The following is a 21,065-nucleotide window of genomic DNA, read 5'->3' as shown; positions in this document are numbered from 1 at the left end:
GTTTGGAGCTATGCGGTTACTGCTGCGCTGTTTCTCTGCGGCCAATGCTTTGTTTTAGTTTAGGCTTTTTCCATTTCGTATTATAACGAGCAGTAGGCCTTGATTTTTGTGGGGCTTCGTTCTTCCGTCATTCGTTCTCAAAATCTAAAACATGAGACTGTAGTTTTCCGTCCATATTCTAAAATGAATCTGTAGAATGAATACAGTGCGTGTTGTGGTAGTCTGCCTGTTAGCTCATGAGACAGCAGGCGTGTAAAGTTGGCATCTTGTCCAGACGTCATCCTCAGGGGAGCATGAACATCTCTACCGCATTTTACAGTTCATCCAATAGTTGGTACGCGTCAGTCTGGACCAAAGTGGTCACAGACTCAGAGTCACACTGCTACTGCGGCTAAAAAGCTTCTGTCGCTTGGTTTTCTGTTCTTTGTTCGGGTCACTGCAGCAGCTAACCCCCCCTCTGCCTAAACAGAGCTAAGCTAATCTGATTAATCTAACCTTGTCCGCAGTGGGAGAACGAGCAGCTGCACAGCCTGGAGGAGAGAGGTCGTCTTCTTCTCTCCCTGCAGTTTCTGCCTCCGCTCGGCGTGGAGGATAAAGACGTGGAGGGCGGAGGAGGAGGCGAAGGACGTCGCAGCGGGGGCCTCTGTGTGGGCGTGAAGCGCTGCGCCCACCTGGCCGCCATGGACGTCAACGGATTCTCCGACCCCTACGTCAAAATGTAAGAAGTCTGGGACACTGCTGTCCAGAATCACTGCAGGACGGTGGTAGTCCTGCTGCGGTCTGGGTCACTCTGAAGGATCGTAGAGGAGCGTTACATTGACACACAGTAGGACGTTCTCACAGTTTGGTGTCCACATTAAACACTTCAGATACCCAGAAATACTTTTGCTTCTCCAGTTTTGGGGAAGCCGACCTGTGTGCGTGAACTTGAGGTAGACTAGTATCCGAGCAGAGTTCACATTAACCGGCAGCAATGGCGGATGACATGAGCCAGTTTCACAACTCTTGTAATTATTTATTCTAAATTACGGGCCGAGAAATGAACTATTTAGATTTCACATAAGTATAATTTGTTGGAAGGTAAAGTTAAGGAGTCTCTTTGTGGGTTTGATTGGGCAGCGACAGCGACAGCGCTTGAAAGTGCATTAAATCCAGAGCACAAAAGACTAATTAGAGATCATCAGCAGCAGCTGTTCAGAAATTCAAACTTAGCTTCGGTCTAACGTGTTTACTAAATGGAGTTTCATGCATCACTAAAGAAAAACAGGCTGCAGCACATAAACTGCTTCTTATGTAGAGTCACACATATATCTGACCTGACTCTCGATCTAATAATGATGGAAACTGAAGACTTTTCCACAAAAAACACAATATACCTCAAATTACAAAACGTGATGCTATAATGAAGACTAAATGACCAAATGCTGTTGATTAGCTTAGCTTAATCGGATATTTCCCGCTCACTCTGAACACACAGATCTCTACATGAAAGCGGATTCCGCTCAGCCCGCAGACTTTACATTGTGATGCCGTCACTGATTTTTAAATGGCTTCTCTCGGCTCGAGGAAAGTTTTACAAATATAAAACCGCCATGGATCAAAAATTCATAGTAGAGAGAGTCATAATGGACCTTGTCTGCAGGTGTCCTGTCAACAGTTTTACAGATGTCTCTTTGTTAATGGCGGCCTGTGGGGAAAATGCCTTCTGGGCCACTGGGGGATTTTTCGTTGCAGCACCGCGAGTGGCCACTGAAAGAAACGGGCTGAGCGGGACACCCTATCCAGTTCTTACTATACATCCTTAGTGATGCTTCAGTGACTTCCTGTTGGTAGCTTTTGATTGGACAGCGCTACAGAGGTTTCCTAGCAACCGATTTACACATCACTAAAGTCTGTACTATCCAGGACAAGTTTTAATGGTGCAACCTGATTCAGTAAATCGTTCTCGCCGAGAACTTAGGAAGGACTTCACACGGCAAGTTAGTGAAGAATGAACGAACAGCTGCTGCAACACAGTCCTGCTTGGCTGAACATCTGGTCTGATGAACTAGTGATTTATTGAAAACTAAACAGTCCTACAGTCAGTTACAGACACAGAAACATGAGCAGAGAAATCCCAAATCACACCGTCGTTACCAGTCGCAGTTCGACAACACGATGCAGTTCTGTCCAGCTGGATTCACTGGATGAATGTTGCTCGTCTAAATGTGTGTCATTGATTGTTTTGGCAAAGATAATAACCTCATCGAATAATCTGTTCAACTTTACAATGGAAACTGGTGAGTTCATTCAAAATCACATCGCTCGAATGAGTCGGAGCCAAACCTGAACTCTTCCTGGACTCCAGCACTAATGAGACAAAGAAAAGCTGGAGTTCTGCCATCTTATTAACTTTGCTAACCAATGATGCAACTGTTGTTATAGAAGCGCCATCTGTTTCCCGGCAGGAAGGATAATCAGTGAGGAAAAGGAAACAGTGTGAGCGGAGCCTCGTCTTAGCCGAGCTCTGTCAGGAGGAAGCACCGGGGGCTAAAGTCGGGGATTTAAGGCTTCTCTTTGCTCTCGTTTCCTCCGGCACTCGAGGGACACTCGCTTTGAAGAGGAGGAGAGTTTGCTGTCGCACGCCGTCAGAATACAAACCGAGTCTGAGCCAGAAGGAGCAGGCGCTGACAGCCGAGGGGTCGAGTGAACTCACATATTTACCGGTTTTAAAGAATATCAGCATGCTGCGTCACGGCTTCTTTTTAGCCAATTTACCAACATCCAACAGGTCAATGCTCCGCTTAAAAACCAGACGAGGCTCAGCCAGTGTCCTTACTCTGACCCGTCGCTGTCTGGCTTTATTATTATCTTTAGATCCAAAAGAGAAATCTGTCCATTTAGCAAAATGTCCATGTTTCAAACCTGCAGTGAGAGCTGAACGTATGACATCAGTCTGACTTTAATCAGACACCACCTCTGAAAGCACAGCTACAGTCGAAGGCTTGCAGCTTCTCTGTTTCTACTGTCCATCGAGGCTCTTTGTTTTCTGTTGATAATAATTTGACTCATCCAGATATCGACGTCAGTGACTCAGGTTATAAAATAAACCCCCTCAGACTTATTGAAGATCAGCATGTAGGAGGAGCTGCAGCCTGCTGGACTCAGTCAGACTGCAGTCAGTCCAGACAGGATTAACAGGTCTGGTCTTCCAGCCGGGGCCCCGTTCTGTGTCGGGGCCCCGGCTGCTGTTTCTCCTCCTGTCAGCCTGCAGCAGTTTGCAGAGCAGACTGTGATGAAGAGGAGCGCCGAGCGCGTCGCCTTCATTATTTCTTCATGTCATCTGTTAAAATGACCGGCTCTGTTCGGGGAAGCGGCTCCGCGGCAGCCGCCGGCACTGATGATGATGTGTGGAGGTCGGGCTTCCCCGTCCTGCTCTCTGTGAATCACTGTGTGTGTGTGTGTGATCTGCACTGTAAAACTGACTCAGTGTGATTAATAATTAATTGCTGTTTCATTAGTGATGATTTACATGATTTCATCAGACCGCAGTATGAAAATAATCCTGCAGGAGGCAAATGTCTGATCCCAGCACTCGAACTCTCCGTTAATTGCTGCTTCGTTTCCAGTCCTCTAATTTCAGATTGTTATGTTTTGTCTTATTACTGGCTTTTTAATTAGACTCACAGCAATACATGATGCAAATATTAAGCTTTTCTTTTTGTTCCGATATGATGGAGGTTCATCTCTGATCACAGATTCTCTCGTAAACAGTGCAGTGACATGCTTTGTTGCCACATCCATAACCTGTGCACAGGGCAAGTATGATAAAACAATATATACAGAGAGAAGGTATAATAAAATAGTGGAAAAATATATAAAAATACAGAACCAAAATGTACAAGTATAACAAATTAGAGAAAAAATCTGAAGTATAAAGGAGACAGAGACGGTTCCCTTAAGGAAACAGTCACTGAGTTTAATGTAGAAATATTTCAGTCTGCTAAATGTTCCTCTAGGATTTTTCTTCATCTGACAAACCCTGCAGACTTTAAAGCGTAGCTGAACCAGCTGTGGAATGCAGCTGAGTACATTTACTCAGGTACAGATGTGTTTCATCCCCTTCCTGTCCGGTGGAAACCTCGTATCTCCAGGTGTTTGTGACGAGCTGAAGGATGAAGAGTTTCCTTCATGTGCTGAGGAAACTCCTCCTCCTCCTGAAGCTGAAAAAACTCTTTAACCCCCCCTCGGATCAGCTGGGAAACGCATCGTCACAGAGCTGAAAACAGGCTGTTTCTCTGATACGTGGTTCTCACAGGACGGCGACGCTGCAAACACGTGATGATCTTATAGACCATGATGCATTGCTGCAGGTGAAACTACCCAACAGGATATAAAGCAGTTAAAATGAGCTCAACCTGAAACATCTGCAGCAGTAAAATGCAACACACACATTAATGCAGCAGTGATGTACATGTGTACTTCAGTACTTTGTGACATCACGGTTGGGTGTGGTTACAGGTGCAACAGAGCGGCTGTGGTCAGAGGTGAAAGCCAGAGAGGACAGCAGAGCACTGCTGACTCGCCACTGACACGCTGCACTTCGCAGCTGTCGTTAAGTTAGTTACTCGAAAGCAGAACAAACTAATCTGCTTCTTCCTCTTTTCCACTTCCGCCGTCAGATACCTGAAGCCCGACATACAGAAGAAGTCCAAGCACAAAACAGCAGTGATGAAAAAGACCCTCAACCCTGAATTCAACGAGGTAAGAACCCCCCGCTGCTCCCCCTCAGGCGGCCACAGCAGGTCCAACACCGCCCCCGAGCTCCACGTCAGCTCCACTCTCACAGAGAGACGTCAATGAGCTCACACTGTCTCTTCCCTTTTAGTTATTGTTTTATTTAAAGCTGGCCTCATCTCATCTCTGCTCCTTCATGTGTCGTCTCCCGTCTCACCTGTGCCTCTTTTGTTATTCGTCTCTGTGTGTTGGCCGACCGAACTTGCTTCCCCTGTGGTGATTAATAAAGTTATCTGTCACTGTGGTCTGAATAAGCAGACGTTAAAGACTGGAATGAGACTGGAGAGTGTTTAGCTGCTCCGTATCTCGTAGATGAACCTGTGCAGAAGATGTCATTTTCTTAGACTGAGTTTACCTCAAAGCAAGAAAACTGCATTTAATGTATGATTTGTCCTCTCTGTCTCTATTCAGTGATTTTACACCAGAGAGCAGCTTCATAAGGAATGAAATGATAAACAGGCTAAATAAGACGGTGTAGTCCCTCATTCGTCGAGGAGTGTTCTATCGTAGAAAAGGTTTCAGTCGTAGTCGTCTGGACGCTGTTTTCAGAATCAAGACGTTTCGGCTCCCATCCGGAAATCATTCTCAATTGTGAAAATGGTCTGAGAACTCAGAAATTTAAGCTACTCTGTGTTACATAAGCCCCGCCCTCAGGAAGGAGTCTACCTGAGTGTCTGCTGTTTACTCTGCCTAGTTTGTTTCCATGCCCAGTAATCAGTAATCAGGCCTATTGTTTTCTGGCTGCACCTCCCTCATCACTGTTAAGTACCTGATTAGCATGTGATTGGCTTGACCACGGTGTTAATGCACGGTGGTAAACGGTTGGCAAGTTGAATCTCAGACCACCATTTCTGTTCAAAGAGGGGTTTTCTTTTTTCACAAAAATGGCTTCTTTGACTCCTCTTTCAAACCAACTCTTCTCTCTACTTAGATTTTTTGTATCTGTGCGTGTGTGTGATCGCTGCAGGAGTTCTTCTACGAAATCTCCCTGTCGGAGCTGTCCAACAAGACGCTGGAGGTGACGGTGTGGGACTACGACCTGGGACGCTCCAACGACTTCATAGGTGAGACACCGATGGTTCAGTCTGATCCTCTCGGTGAGTTTCACTCTGAACAGGAAACTTGATCCCACCCTGTAGAGGAAACCCAGCGGCCCAGAAACACCTCTCTGAACCATGTGACCTGGGTGTGAAATTCTCAAGAATATGTTTTATGGTTGAGTAAAAAAACTAAACCGACAGGATCGTCCTCTGATTCAGCAGCTGTAAATATTAACGAATCCAACACATGCTGCTCATTAGTGTTGGCAAAGCTGTTCAGCCAAAGCTCGTGCGTGTTTCTGATTATTACTGCATTTTTATCGCTCTCACCATCTGTATTACTGACGGGTTCCCTTTGCTCCTCCAGTTTTAATAATAGAATAATATTGTTATATTAATATTCTTGTTAAAAATGGAAACAAAGAGCGCAGCTTAATTAGACGTGCATCTTGAGCGCTGTGTCTGGTTTACGGTTCATCCTGAAGCAAAAGCATTGTGAGACCAACCAGAACGTCTCACACAGCTCCGGCCGACACATTACTGGACATTTAAAGATCCCTTCATACGATAAAATCCACAGTCCGCAGAGTTAAGATACTGTGAGGCTTCATCAGATTGAGTTGGACTTTCAAAATAAAGCTTCAGGTGACGGTCGCAGTTTGGTCAGATTTTGGAAAAGATCACGGTTTGGGTTGAAATAACTAAAACAATCAACACTGATTATTGGTTTCACCCGGGAACCGAACCCCGGGCTCCCGTGTTTGACTTTTACGTTCGATCCCGAAGTACGTTTAATAGCAAATACCTCGGGAGAACTTTCAGATCAAGACGTCTTGAGTTGCGTTCAGGCTTGAACTGATTAACCTTCGATCAATATATGAAAACAATTTAGCTTCAAATTTTGTATTCAACATAACACCTTATTATCTCAACGAAACGTACTGAAACAAACGTATATGTGACACAAAGATCTACCAGTCCAGTCGGCCGGTGAGTCAAAAAGTTAATTTCGGATACTGGTCCTCGAGTGATGTCACTCAAGTCAGCTACAAGTTTCTGTTGGTGTGGCGTTGGAAAGAAGTGAGCTCGCCGGACCTCTGCAGCCCGCTGCAGGCTGCGTTAGCCGCTAGTTAGCATAACACACCACCATCTCTGACTGGACAGTGAGTGGTGAAGTTGCATTGTGGGTAATGTAGGCGCCAGGTTTTGACAAGGAAGAAGAATGTGTGGATATTTTCGGTTCTGCTGCATCGATTTGGATCCATCCGGAGTCCGGCAGTGCTATAGCGGTGCAGTATCGCCCTCGAGCTGGTTACATGAACCGTTTTTAATCCGACTGAGCTCTTCTTCTGACTATTTGTTTCAAAATGTTTAGTTCTGCTCTGATATGAGACGAAATGACACTGTTGTTTAGACTTTGATGTGAATTAAAATTCTGCTTGGTATCGTTTGCTGCTTGTTTAGGTGGCGTCTGTCTAAGCTGTCACTCCCAGGGCGACGCCCTCCGTCACTGGATGGACTGCCTGAAGAACAAGGGCAGGCGGGTGGAGCGCTGGCACATCCTGACCAATGAGCTGCCACGATCCCTCAGCCACGACTAAAGCCGCGCAGCGTCCCCCGCGCATGCAGACGGCGGCTGTCAGGGATCACACGGTTCACAGAGATCCTCCGCTTACTTTATGGGACGGACTCGAGCAACTTCACCACAGGAATCAGCAGCAGTTGAGAGGAAAAGTGTATTATAATAAGAGCCGCCATGACGGCTGGAGAGCAGGGTGAAGCTGGAGCAGCACGGCGGTGTGCCTTCATTAATGAGCAGTGAGTCATCCAGAAGAAGAAGCTCGTTGGCTCCACGAACGCTGTCAACATCACACCTGCACTCAGCACCAGGATACATTCACACACAACAGGGTCAGACCGAAACACTCGACTCGTGAGCGCTGCAGCTCTCAGCCGGAGACGGCGGGAAGCAAACTGCATGTTCTTTGTTCTACGACAGCTCGCAGATTTGTTTTGTAAATCACATGACCCGTGCTCTCAGTCGAGGAAAATTCAGTTCCCAAAAGGGAGAAACTTAAATGTTATGTTTTTGGTGTCATGACCCCCCCCCCGCCCAGTTTTCGTCCTCTTCTTTGCACACAGTCTGACTCCAGTTCGTTCGTTACATTTGGGTCACAGAGCGAGCAATCTTTGGAAAACAAAGACTCTTTTAACCATGTGGATGAAAAACATATGAAATCAACTGCACGTTAAAAAAGATCTTTAACACATTTCCCTCCGTGACGAAGATGTTAGCTGGACGTGACTTGTCTCCTTGCAGCTTTTGTACAACATGAGTGTTTTTCTCGTGTTGTACAAAACGTTATTTCTGGCTACCTGAGTGGAAATGTTGTCACAAATTGGGAAACGGGTTCTGTCTTGTCGTGCAGCAGATCGAATATGTTTTCATCCAGACTGTCAGGAGAGATTTTGAACAGTGGTTTTATATTTCCATGTTTATATATTTACCTTTCAGAACAGCAGACGCTGAGCTCTGTGGCTCGAATGTAATGTGATCTGAACCTCAACCGACACTCAGCTTTCTAGCTCGTGTCTCTTTCTTTTCAATTCAAATTAGCTTTAGAAGCATGACCACGATTAAGTACAGTACTGCCAAAGCATGTTGTGCTGGGTTTACCTGTCCGTATGATTCAGAACGTGAGACACAAGCATGGACATGTCTCGTGTTGCACCTTCGCTGGCTAAACAAACATCTATTGGTGAAATGTACGCTGCTGGCTGTAAGTTCCCTAACCCCCTAACCCTAACACGGGACCCCGGGAACACAGGACCCTTTGTCAGGTTCCCATTATGTGCCATTTAAATCTGGGGAACATAGGAATGACCCCCGTCGAACAGCTTCACAACTTACCTGCTAATGTCCACACGGTGCGATCACCCCTCCGGCGCGTCAGCTGCAGTTACCACGGCAGCTTTGTTTACATTGTGTCTCTGTTAGCGTCGCCGTGATGGACTCGGAGAGCATTTGATCAAATTCAGATCCAGCGTTGAATCCACTTACCGAATCCTTTCAAAGTCCTTTATCAGTTTCAACCTTTTATTGGCCAAGAAGACCGAAACTCAGCAGTTTCTTAATGCTGAAAATATGAAGCGTAGATTAAATGCATCCGACACCTTCAGCGAACAGCTGCAGCCTCCAAATACTGAAGCTCCTGGTTCTCAGCGACGAAGCGGATTAAAATGGTGATGGGATGAATCAAAGTTTACCTGGGAGATGAGTGAGGTGATCAGCTGATCGCTCGTTTCTCTGGAGAGGAGTCACCGCTCTGTTGAACTACAAAAACACGGCGGTGTTACAGAGCGATGCCTCCTTACACTCACAAATACAGACACCAGCTGCAGAGAGCACGTTTCATTTTAGTCTTTACTGAATTAATGCTAATTAGCTACAGCTGATCTAATCTCATTTTAACCAGACAGTCGGCTAAAGACGAGAAGCTGCTGGCTGGCTAACGTGCTACTAATGTACTTTCAAAGTTTGTTTTCACTTTTAACGCCAAGAGTAGTAAGAGTAAAGGCTTTTAGGATGACGACTCACTGATGTAACTCTATCTCAGGTAGCAGCGGCTGGGGTTAAAGGGCAGGACACAGCCGCTAACGCTAGCTTCAACTCTGATAGCATTCATAGCTCCTTGGCCTTGGAAGTAACGCTCTTGGTAGCGAGCTAGCTAGCTGGACGCGCTAACGACACGCATGCTTTAAACTGATTTTGTGTTTTGGTTTTGTAAAGGCTGGAAAAGACTCCACACTGCTGTGCCTAGTTACGGTTGCTAAGCTATGATTGGACAATCGCTGTTCAGGGGTGGGGGGGCATAAAAAGATCATGAACATCTACAGAAAGTATGAGCCATCATTTAAAAACTGTATCGGCCTCACGTTTGAAACGCTCCTATCGGTCGAACCCTGATATAATCTGAGGTTGCTTCACTTCATTTCTCCGGTATTTGCCGCGCTGCGTAACGCACGGACCACGTCTCTACTGCACTCCTTAATACGACTGTGACAAAACTAACAGCATCCTATTGTTGCCATGACTGATGATGATGATGATGATATATCAATACAAGTGGTTCTTCCTTGTTGTCGCATGATGCAATATGTTGATATACTTCTTTATATCTCTATACTCCCCCCTGCCTGTTTTCTAAGTGTTGACGTGAGACGTGATGAGGCATTCAGGTACGGCTCCTGTTAAGATCCTTCTGTTTACGGTGTTATTGCTCATCTTCTCTGCACGAGCGAACGTATGAATGTGGCTTTCTATACGATATCGTCGAACTGTTGTTTACACTGTGCTTTACAGTCGTTCTTACATTTCTATCAGGTGTTTTATGTACGATGCAACAATAAATTTGGAATGCAACACAGACGGGTGTTTGGGTTTGTTCTCCCTCTGTGAGGCTCCTCAGGTGAGTGGGTCACTCCTGCCCCCTACAGCCAGAGGAGAGTACTGCAGCAGCAGCAGCTTCACAACACACTGACTGTTGTACAAGGATATTATTCTGTTTTATACTTTCCTACTTCCAATACTATCACATGGCTTGAACTGTATTAGTGTATTTCAGAGGTGGAATAACTAAGTACATTTACTCGAGTACTGTACGTACAAATTTGAGGTACTTTGTATTTTGTTTTCATGCTACTTTCTGCTTCCACTCTCCAACATCTCAGAGGGAAATACTGGACTGCATTTATCTGACAGCTGTACTTACTTTACACAGTAAGATTTTTACATATAAAACATATGAAGTTTATAAAATCTGATGTTTTGTTATAAATGAAACTCCAACAGTTTATACAAGTTCAGCTGAATCGATTAGTCGACTGACAGGAAATGAATCAGCAGCTGTTTTGATGTTTGAAGTCGTTTTTCCTGTAAATCACTTCCTGGCTGCAGCACTTTTTCCTGATCTCACACTCACACTTTCACTGCAGCAGAGGGTTTCACAGAGTGTGTATTAGTGCTTTTACTGCAGCAGATTCAGAAAACGACCAAACTTCAGACTCGCTGACTGGATCGTATCCACATGGTTGAACTGTTATATATTCTGTCATCAGATTATTATTCCTCGTGCATTAATGTAAAGCAGGATGTTGCTGTTTTTACTGTCAGTCGACTAATCGATTAATCGACTTTCAGCTGAACTTGTATAAACTGTTGGAGTTTAATTTATAACAAAACATCAGATTTAAAAACTCTTCATATGTTTTGTGTAAAACTGATCTGTAAAGTAACTGAAGCCGTCAGATAAATGCAGTGAAGTAAAAAGTGCAGTGTTTCCCTCTGAGGCGAGGCGGAGTGGAAGTGGAAGTACAGTACTTGAGTGAATGTACTTGGTTACTTTCACCACTGCAGATTTTTATAATCAAACAGCAGAAATCAAATCAGCAGTTTCAACATTTATTTTGCCTAAAAAACAAGATGTTTCACATCGATACAAAATACTGACACTCACACAGACGATGGAAACACATTCACGTCTGACCGCTGACGCTGAAATATCACCAGCCTGCTGTCCGGCACCCGTTTCCCATCATGCTTCACTGTCCGCTGTCTCCAAAAGTGTATTTCCAGAAGTGAGATCAGACAAAATTCAAGCCTTTTAACACACATTCAAAAAGAAAGAAAGAAAATAAATAATATATTCTTCTATTTTTAGTATTGCAGCGACCGGTCTGCTCTGAAGTCGACATTATAGCGTTAAAAACAGTCCTCGAGTTACAGAACCCGTCCCTCAGCCGACGGGACGTCTTCACGCTCACATCTGGAAACACACACACACACACACACACACCTGTCAGCTGGGCAGGAAGTGCTCCGCTGCGACCACAGCACATCTGCCGCTCTGAAGCCAGCCACGCCGCAGGAAGTCAAGACGTCTGTCTCTCTCCGCTTTTCAGCTCGTTCTGTTTTCATGAAACCGCCACAGAAAGTGAAACACGAACACCACGATGCGTTGGACTTTAAACACGTCGACGTCAACACGAGTTACCACTTTATTAGGAACACGCTTAACTGTTAAAGTCTGATAAATGTTGAGCGAGTTCTCTCTCGTATCACACGGTCTTCCTCAGGAATCGGAGATGTTCAAATGTCCTTCTGTTCTGCGCACTTTAAGGACGTCTCGTCCACGTGTGCTTAAAGGTCGAGGTTCACTTGTTGCCGAGGAAGACCATGTGTTGCGTGATCGAACGCTCCAGAACAGCTCCTGATGTTTTTTAAAGTCAGAATGGACGAGAAATCCTTTAAGTGCTAACAGCTGCAGTTTATTTACTAATGAAATATATATATAATATATGTATATGTGTGTGTGTGTGTGTGCGCCTCGGTCACGTGAGTGAAGGAGGAGGCGTACCTAATAAACTGGCAACTCAGTGAAATGTGGCGTTACGGCAGAGACATTATTCTTTGAGTGACTACTACAGGTGCTTTGACGATGTCACTGTGACTAAAACTGTGTGTGTCTTCATCAGCGTTAATGGTGAAGGGACGAACTTGCATTATAAGTGCCAGTTAAGCAACTCTGTCCTCGTTACAAGTCCTCGTCCTCCAGGTGCGTCCCTACTCCGGGTGGACCGAAGAAGACCGGAGCAGCTCCTCGCTGTCACGTGCTGCGTTTCTGTCTGAAGACGCCGACGAATCCTCAGTCCAGTCCTCCGAGTCACGCTGTGACAGGCTGACAGGCTGACAGGCTGACAGGCTGACAGGCTCGGCTGTCTCTTCAGAGTCCACATCTTTAAACTTAAGATCTAAAAATAAATAGATAAATAAACGTGCAGGTCTGGATGACGTCGGTGCGACTGTAGCTGCCTATAAACCGCTTCCTGTCCCGTTCAGACAAACACAAAGTGCATTAAAGACGCTCGGCAGGAGACAGGTCTGCGGGACTGTCCGAGTCCTCGCCGCTCGCTGGCTGCCTGTCAGGGTTGGACGGCTGATCTGTGCAGTTATTTTTAGCTCGCCCTGTGCGAGGGAAGCGGCGTCACCAGCCAGCGGCCCCAAAACACGGCGGCCTCACAGGGCTTCGTCTTCACGCGCCAAATGGCTGCGTCTCGAGATGCTGAGAGCGCGTCGACGAGTTTTGCCGTTTTATCGCCGCAGTGTTTACCGACTGCTTCCCTGTCATTGGCCGTTCAGGTTTACAGCCACGCTGCGGTGCACGTTACGGGGCTGTGGCGTATCAGACCCTACTGATCTACTAAACCCCTTCGTGGGATCTGTGTTCTTATAAGAGTTCTCAAATAGTTTATTCAATTAAAAGCTGAAATCATTCCTCGACTAATTAGTCTGTTTTTCAAGAAACAAAACATCCGCTGCTCTTCTTCATCTCGTGTGACAGTAAAATGAAGATCTTCGGCTTTCAGACAGCTGAAGACGTCGCTCTGCTGTTTGACTGACATTTTATAGACGTAACTGAGAAATACCGCGCAGATACTGATACTGCAGAAGAACCCAGAAAATCAAATCTCCCCCTACGTCACGGAGAAAGAGGTCGCTCCCAGTTTTAAGCAAATCAAGATGTTGAAGCGTGTTTTACACAAGTGCTGTACTTATACAGTTTTGAGGTACTTGTACTCTAGAATTCAAATACTACTATCTACTCCACTGCAGTTATCTGACAGCTGCAGTTACTAGATGAAGATTTGACATTAAACACATGTAAATATGATTGTTATAGATTTAACAGCCCAACAGTACATAAAGTACATTAACTCCACCTGCTGCATTATAACGCTGCTGACATCAGTAAGTGCAGGACATTTAGTAGTAATGGAGTATTTTCACACTGTGGTATTTGATATTTTACTGTTTTTACTTTGTTTTTAAAAAGGACTAAAGGACTTCTGCCCCCCCCCGTCTGCAGGAAGCACTTTGCATTGCCTTGTTGTTCTATACAAATAAACTTGGACCTGAGTGCTTCTTCCAGCTGTGGTTTAAACGCGTTTCTCACATGTTCGGAAGATGCAACTATTTGGTGTGAAGACGCTGCACGATAACCAGAAACTACATACATGTTTCCACATGTGTAGCTCCACTGCCCACTGGCTTGTGACGCTCGCATCCATCCATTAAAATCAGCATTTCTGCTGAGTGATGCGTCTGCACGGACTTCCCTGCAGCCTCGCGCTCTCCTGGACTGGCCAATCAGGCGTTAGCCACGAAGCACATGTCCTTCTTTAAGTGTATCTGCAGGCCGCTGGCGCTGGTGAACGTCCTGGCGCACTGAACGCAGCGGTACGGCTTCTCTCCCGAATGCGTGCGCTTGTGTTTCTTCATGGTGTCTCCGTCGCTGAAGGTGCGGCAGCAGTAGGGGCAGCTGTACGGCCGCTCCCCCGTGTGGATGCGCAGGTGTCGCCTCAGGTTTCCTCTCTGGCTGAAGCTCTTGGAGCAGAAGGTGCAGCGGTGCGGCCTCTCGCCCGTGTGCGTTCGCAGGTGACGCCGCAGGTCCGCCGACTGCGCGAAGGATTTACAGCACCACTCGCAGGCGTAGGTCTTTCTTTTCTGCTCCAGGTGGAGGCGGAGGCTGCCGGCCTGGCCGAACGCCTCGCCGCAGCGGGGGCAGCGATGGACGAGCTCGGAGACGTAACCGGCTGCCGCGCCGTCGTCGGCCGTGACCGCCAGCTTCTCCTGAGAGGCCTCGCGCCGCTCTGCGCGCACCGCCGCCGCCGTCCCGCCTGCGTCTGTTCTGCTTCTGAAGCTCGACTGTTCCTGCGCGGCGCGGGTGTGAGCGGTCGCTGTCAGAGAGTCTGCGTGACCTTCGGGTTCAGTCACTTTGTATTCCTCGGGTTCGGTTTTGATCAGAGCAGGAGCCGGGGCCCGGGGCTCCTCTCTGAGTGCGGGAACTTCAACATGGACTTTAGGGCCCGAGGCGGAGGGAGGACTCAGGGAGGAGCGAGAAGGAAGAGGCGATGCGTCCTTCTGAGGGTCGGGCTTCAGCACCGGCTCCCAGGCCTCAGCAGGCTTCTGGTCCCCTGGCAGGAGAACTGGCCCCGGGGACGTCTCGCTCTGGACCGACAGTAACTGCACAGAAACAACCCGCCGTGCGTCGGCTCGGCCACGTTAGCCGGCGGGTGTCTGGGCTGCTTCAGGGTGGAGTCCGGCTCCTCTGAGCGGGGCCTCGGCTCCGAATCACGGGGCTGCTGCTCAGGAGCCGCGAAACCCAGACGGGACCTGGTCGACCCTGGAACAACAGAGAAACACAGCAACGCCAACAAACATCATCACGGTTTCCTGGGACTGACACCGAGTCTTCGCTCTTATAATAGCGTCGAGAGGTGCAACCTGTTCTCGTTCCCGGGGCGTCAAACGCCGCCGCTCTGTCGCGCCCCTCGCCGCTGTCTGCAGACGCCTTCAGAAACGACTCCGTTAGGCAGCAGGAAGTCACGTGACGTAAACTTTTTAAAAACAACTCTGACTCTTGGACTGACACGATCCCCGGTCTCCTGGGTAGAAGTCCTGTGTTTGTGCGACCATCCACCCACCACACCGCCTCCGCAGGCGGACGTTCTCGCTCTTCATGTCGCTCGTTATGCTACGTCGCCTGACTTCCTCTAGGCTTTCTGGCAGCGCCGTGCGTCTGCAGACAACGGCGAGGGGCGCGACAGAACGCCGGTACTGGACGCCCCGGGAACGAGGACGGGCTGAGAGGGTCTGTGGAAGAACACTTACGACTGCAAGTACGTCAAAGTTCAATCAAGTTATTTTTCAACACGAGTAAAACAGCGTGTCCAATCAGAACCTCGCAGCGTTGTGCTTCTCAAGTCATCACAATTACTGATGAACAAATCTTAAATAGAAAAGGGAAATTAAATGAATTTTGGTAGTCCCTTTTTAGTTATTGATTAGTCAGACAATTGTTTTACTGATTATTCATCTATAAAATGACAAATTAATAAAAACTGTCCTAAAGCCCGAGATGACGTCTTCACATGTCAACAGTCCAAACCCCAAAGATATTCAATTTACAGCATCATAAAAGCTGAATAAAAAATAGCAAACATTCACATTTGAGCGGCTGGAACCAGTGATTTGGGGGGTTTTTTTGTTTGTTGCCAGTTTTAGCTTTATCTGATTATCAAATTTGTTGACAATTAATTTTCTTGACATCAATTAATCAACTAATCTTTTCAGCTCTACTCTTTATATTTAGATTATGAACTGTGCCTTCAAGGTTAGACCAGCGTGCTTTAAAACCACCTCAGTCGTCTGCAGTTAAGTACAACGTGGATGGAGTTCTGTTTCTTTTTGCCCATATTTCAGAAAAGCTCATTTTTGTGTCCATTCATACAGTAGTTAGTGCTGACCAGCCGTGAATAATAATGTAAATGTGTACGGAATTCCCCTTTAATGGAAAGACAAATGACTGTTAGTCAGCTGAGACTGGGAATGAAAGTTTAATAAAGTAAGTTAGTTAGCCAGCAGCCCTAAAACTGAAGTTCTCCTGCATGGAGAGAACATCACACCAGACTCCATATGATAATGTGGCAATTAAATGTAATGTTGTTGTTTTACGTTAAAACACAGAGCAAATAAACATAAGTCATTGTTTTAAAAATCTGTAACAATACATTTCAAAGGTTAATTCGGCATATTGCTAGATGATCCAAAAGCGCTTCTCACTTCCAATAGTTAGCTCTATTCTCGGAACCTCAGCTGATGCTCGGTGGAAAAAGAGGAACTAACGTTAACGGGCAAAGGGCCACGAAAAGTCACATTTGTCATGAAATTTCGACGGAGTGGGTATATTTCACCGGTGCCGAATTTAAAACCGGCTCCTTGACCGCACGTAACAACTTAGAAGTCCGTGTTTTAGCCGGTATTTGACGTTAATCCGTTTTGAAAGATTAAACTGGACATATTTGTCAGCGCAGTTTGGAACGTTGTTCTCTCACAGCTCTCCTCGGAGCTAGCTGACTAGCTCGGCCCTTACTCAGCCACTCCGTCTCGGCCTCCAGCAGCAGGATGTCCCGCAGCTGCCTCCGCAGACTCTCGTTCTCCCGCTTGGTTCTGGCGGTCTCCTCCCGATACTCGGTCACCGTGTCCTCCACCACGTCCAGGATCTCCTTCACCACAACCGTCAGCCGCTCCGTCAGGTAGGCGTTCAGTAGCTGGAGTTTGGTCATTTTGGAGCCAAACAGCTGCGGCTGCATCCACACCGGAAACAGAACAAGACAACAACAAACGAGACCGGAAACGCTTCTTCTGTCGATTCTCGGTGTTCCTTCAGAATAAAATCGTTTTCTCAAAAAAATCTAAACTTTAATCTAAACACACTTTTTAACACAAAGCAGAGTGTTCTGACACGTTTGTTCATTATCAGCCAAAGACGAATTGTACAGTGGACATTTTCTTCTCAAAAAGTCACAATTGCATATAAGTCAGACTTCGAGAACCTGTCGAAACAGGTTTTCTTTCTTAAACGAGTGCAGATGAATAAGTGAGGGTTAAGTACAGGCCGTGATAGATGCACATTTCTGTATGACTTTATCCACATTGCATATCATTTATAGCATAGCACCCTGCACTTTCACTCATGCACTGCAAACCTGCGCCTCCCTTAATTTGCATCTCTGCATATACACCTATTTTTCTATTTTGATTATTTTTTACTGTGTTAATTGACCATTTTTGGCAAAAAAAAACCTCCTTCGAGATGAGTAAAGTTCTATCTTAACGCTTGTCTTATTACTATGTGCATTAATAATCAAAGAGGACTTGTAGGTGGCCAAGGCTTCCCAGAAGATTCACTGGGAATGCTGAACCTGTTTGCGTGAAACCAGTGAAACCAGCATCTGCCACTGGGAATGTTCACTTCTATTAACATGTCACAGTGAACAGAATATTAGCTATTGCGCACGCTGTTTTGATTCATTTAAGTGTTTACTTCTGTCCGCCATTTTATTTCAGAATCAGAATCAGAAATACTTTATTGATCCCCGAGGGGAAACTCTTTTGTTCGCTGTCACGTCAGCGCACACAGGAACAGAAGCACTGAGCAAAAAATATAATACAGGTCAGATACATTAAGTACCAAGTGGGTATAAGTATAAAAAGTGTGAAGTACAAAGTGGGTTTACCGGTTGATGATAACAATGCGGTATAAAGTACAGTATAAAGTAATAGTGCATAGTAATAGTGAACTGTTAAGTGTAGCTTATTAAGATTATAATGATAATAACGTTCTGTATTGGTGGAAAGTAATCCAGTACATTTCATCAAGTACTTAAGTATAGTTTTAATGTACTTTTACTTTACTTGAGTATTTACATTTTATAATACTTCTACTCCACCTCAGAGGGACATTTTGTTACTAATTACTTCACAGATTAAGATTTTACATGAAAAATATTCAGCTCGTAAAATGCAACACATTGTTCAAGAATAAACCAGTGTCTCCTCCTAAAACCAGCTAACTGTATATAAAGCCTGCATCTCCCACATAAAGTCAGCCACGAGTGAAGGCCATTGTCACATGAGACATTTCACTACAGAACAAGTACTTTTACTGCTGATACTACATGAAGCTAAGAATACTTCTGTACTTCTATCGTAGAAAAGGTTTCAGTCGTAGTCGTCTGGACGCTGTTTTCAGAATCAAGACGTTTCGGCTCCCATCCGGAAGTCATTCTCAATTGTGAAAAAATGGGACGGGAACTCAGAAATTTAAGCTACTCTGTGTTACATAAGCCCGCCCTCAGGAAGGAGTCTACCTGAGTATCAGTAGATTAGCTAGTTTCACCTGAAACTGACCTAATTGTTTCCATGATGGCCCAGTAATCAGTAATCAGGCCTGTTGTTTTCTGGCTGCACCTCCCTCATCACTGTTAAGTACCTGATTAGCATGTGATTGGCTTGACCACGGTGTTAATACCCTGTGGTAAACGGCTGGCAAGTTGAATCTCAGACCACCATTTCTGTTCAAAGAGGGGTTTTCTTTTTTCACAACAATGGCTTCTTTGACTCCTCTTTCAAACCAACTCTTCTCTCTACTTCGAATCTCCACCTCGCTGTCTTCAAATGTGTGGTTTGTAGCTTTTAGATGCAAACGCACGGCGCTCTGTAATCCTGAGTTAGCGTGTCGTCTGTGCTGATAAAGTCTTTTGTGAAGTGGCTGTTTGGTCTCGCCTGTGTACCGTTCTTTGCAGTTTTCCTCACTGCACTGAATGGAGTAAACTACATCGCTCTGTTTCTGTGTGGGCATCTTGTCCTTAGGGTGAAGAGTTTCTGTCTTAAAGTGTTGCCTGGTTTAAAGAAAACAGGAACATCGTGCTGTCTAAAGATCCTTTGTAGTTTTTCAGACAGTCCAGAATTCCTGGACGAATGAGGGACTACTTCGTCTTCTGTACTTCTACTTAAATGGGATTTGAATGTAGGACTTTTACTTGTAATGGAGTATTTTCCTTCATGTATTATTACTTTTACTTAAAGGTGGGTATGTGATTCTGACCTAACACACGTCTTTTTGTCAAATTCAGCGAATATCTCCTCTCGGCCCGCTAGCTGTGCGTTCAGTGTGAGCGACCAGGGCACGTACACTACTTTCTGCTAACAATCCCACGATTCAATACTCCACATTTTCACAGATACGAAAATGACCACTGAGAGGCTACTGAGTCTGTTATAGAGGGAGAAGCGACTGAGTAAACGAGGGTGGGACACAGATATCGTGTCTGTCTTCACCATTATTTTCATTATCAATGAATCTGTCGATCATTTTCTCTATTAATCGATTAGTTGTTTGGTCCATAAAATGAGGCGACGTCCTCAGACGTCTCATTTTGTCCACAATCCAAAGATATTCAGTTTACTGTCACAGAGGAGTAAAGACACCAGAACATATTCACGTTTAAATAGCTGAAATCAGAGAATTTGGTTAAAACGGTTACTCGATTATCAAAATAGTTGCCGATTAATTTAATGGTTGACAGCTGATCATTTAATCGATGGGCGGGCCCTCGATACCGCGGCTCCGACCCCGACCTCTACCGCGCGGCGTCCATCTTGCTCTTGACAGTGTGTTTAGAATCAGGAGTGTTCGCTGCCCTCCAGTGGTCACAATGAGGAACTGCGACACTTCAACACTGTTAGAGTTCCCGGTGGAGTTTCTGACCTCTAGTTTTAATATTACAGCACTTTTACTTAGGTAAGATTTTAAATGCATGAGTTTTATAATGGAGTACTTATACATCGTGGTATTGGCAAAGTTTGCTTGCAAGTGTTGCATGAGGAAGGAAATGAGTTTTAGCGAATAATGTAAACATGACTTTTGTTTGTTTACAAGAAAACGGCACAGGGAACTTTTCCCGATTGCTTCAGTGGAGTCACTTATTTTGAAAGTTATTCACTAGAAGTGCTGGTGTGCTGTCGTGTCAGCCTTGATGCTGGAATGAACACCTTGAACAGGTGAGACTGGTGTCTACACCGCAAAATCCAGGCGTAGTGCTGCAGTTCCTCACTGTGACCACTGGAGGGCAGCGAACACTCTACTGCAACAGGTGTGTGTCAGAGGTAGGTGCAGACAGGTTGGACTGGTCTTTATGCAAGAAAACTGTTGTACATGTTGATATTAATATTGATTATACTGATATTTACATTGCGTTTGCCACAAATGTAAATGTGGTGCTGCAGTTCCTCACTGGGACCACTGGAGGGCAGCGAACACTCGGGATTCTGAACACGTTCAAATTAAAACCATCAAAACATCAGACCAAGCGGCAGCCTCCGGGGCTGAAAACTGAAGCCAACAGGAAGTGCCAAAGACTGCAGTTCCTCCTGCGGCTACTGGAGGCTCCAAATTTCGTTTTGTTTAAATTATATTGAGGCTTAAAGTTCTGCATAATTAAGGGCGTGGCTGCTTTGAGTGACAGCTGGCTGGTTTCAGCAACCAGGCTTCGTTCGGCCCGCCTCAGCTCCGCCTCTTTGCCCATTTTCGGATTAGCCGGAGTCGGGCGCTGCCAAGATGGCGCCGGGCGGAGCCACTGGGAGCCGCCCACTTTGAGCTTCAGAAACCGGTGGGTGACGTCACGGACGCCACGTCCATGTTTTCTACAGTCTGAGTCAGACACATTCTCACACGAACACTGCTGTTAAAAGCACACACGATAGCATACCAACATTACCGCCGACTGTTCCACGGTGAGGTACGATCATTGCTGTTTCAGCTCTGATCGGTTAGATTGATCTCCAAG

General features: G+C 45.8%; 1 protein-coding gene across 4 annotated transcripts in view; it reads left to right on the top strand.

The window, feature by feature from the left end:
* Window positions 1-10,245, top strand: part of doc2a (double C2-like domains, alpha) — a 55,429-nt gene extending 45,184 nt beyond the window's left edge. For all 4 annotated transcript variants that reach the window (XM_044181539.1, XM_044181541.1, XM_044181540.1 and 1 more), the window contains exons 8-11: window positions 507-718; window positions 4,662-4,743; window positions 5,744-5,840; window positions 7,281-10,245. In XM_044181539.1, coding sequence (XP_044037474.1) covers window positions 507-718; window positions 4,662-4,743; window positions 5,744-5,840; window positions 7,281-7,417 — 528 coding nt within the window. In that variant the 3' untranslated portion in view covers window positions 7,418-10,245. The remainder of the gene's footprint in view (window positions 1-506; window positions 719-4,661; window positions 4,744-5,743; window positions 5,841-7,280) is intronic.
* The last annotated feature ends 10,820 nt before the right edge of the window (window positions 10,246-21,065 follow it).

Source organism: Siniperca chuatsi, linkage group LG21, assembly GCF_020085105.1.
Source record: "Siniperca chuatsi isolate FFG_IHB_CAS linkage group LG21, ASM2008510v1, whole genome shotgun sequence".
NCBI classification, from domain to species: Eukaryota; Metazoa; Chordata; class Actinopteri; order Centrarchiformes; family Sinipercidae; genus Siniperca; species Siniperca chuatsi.
Note: the sequence above shows the minus strand (reverse complement) of the source record. Positions and strands in the feature narration are given on the sequence as shown.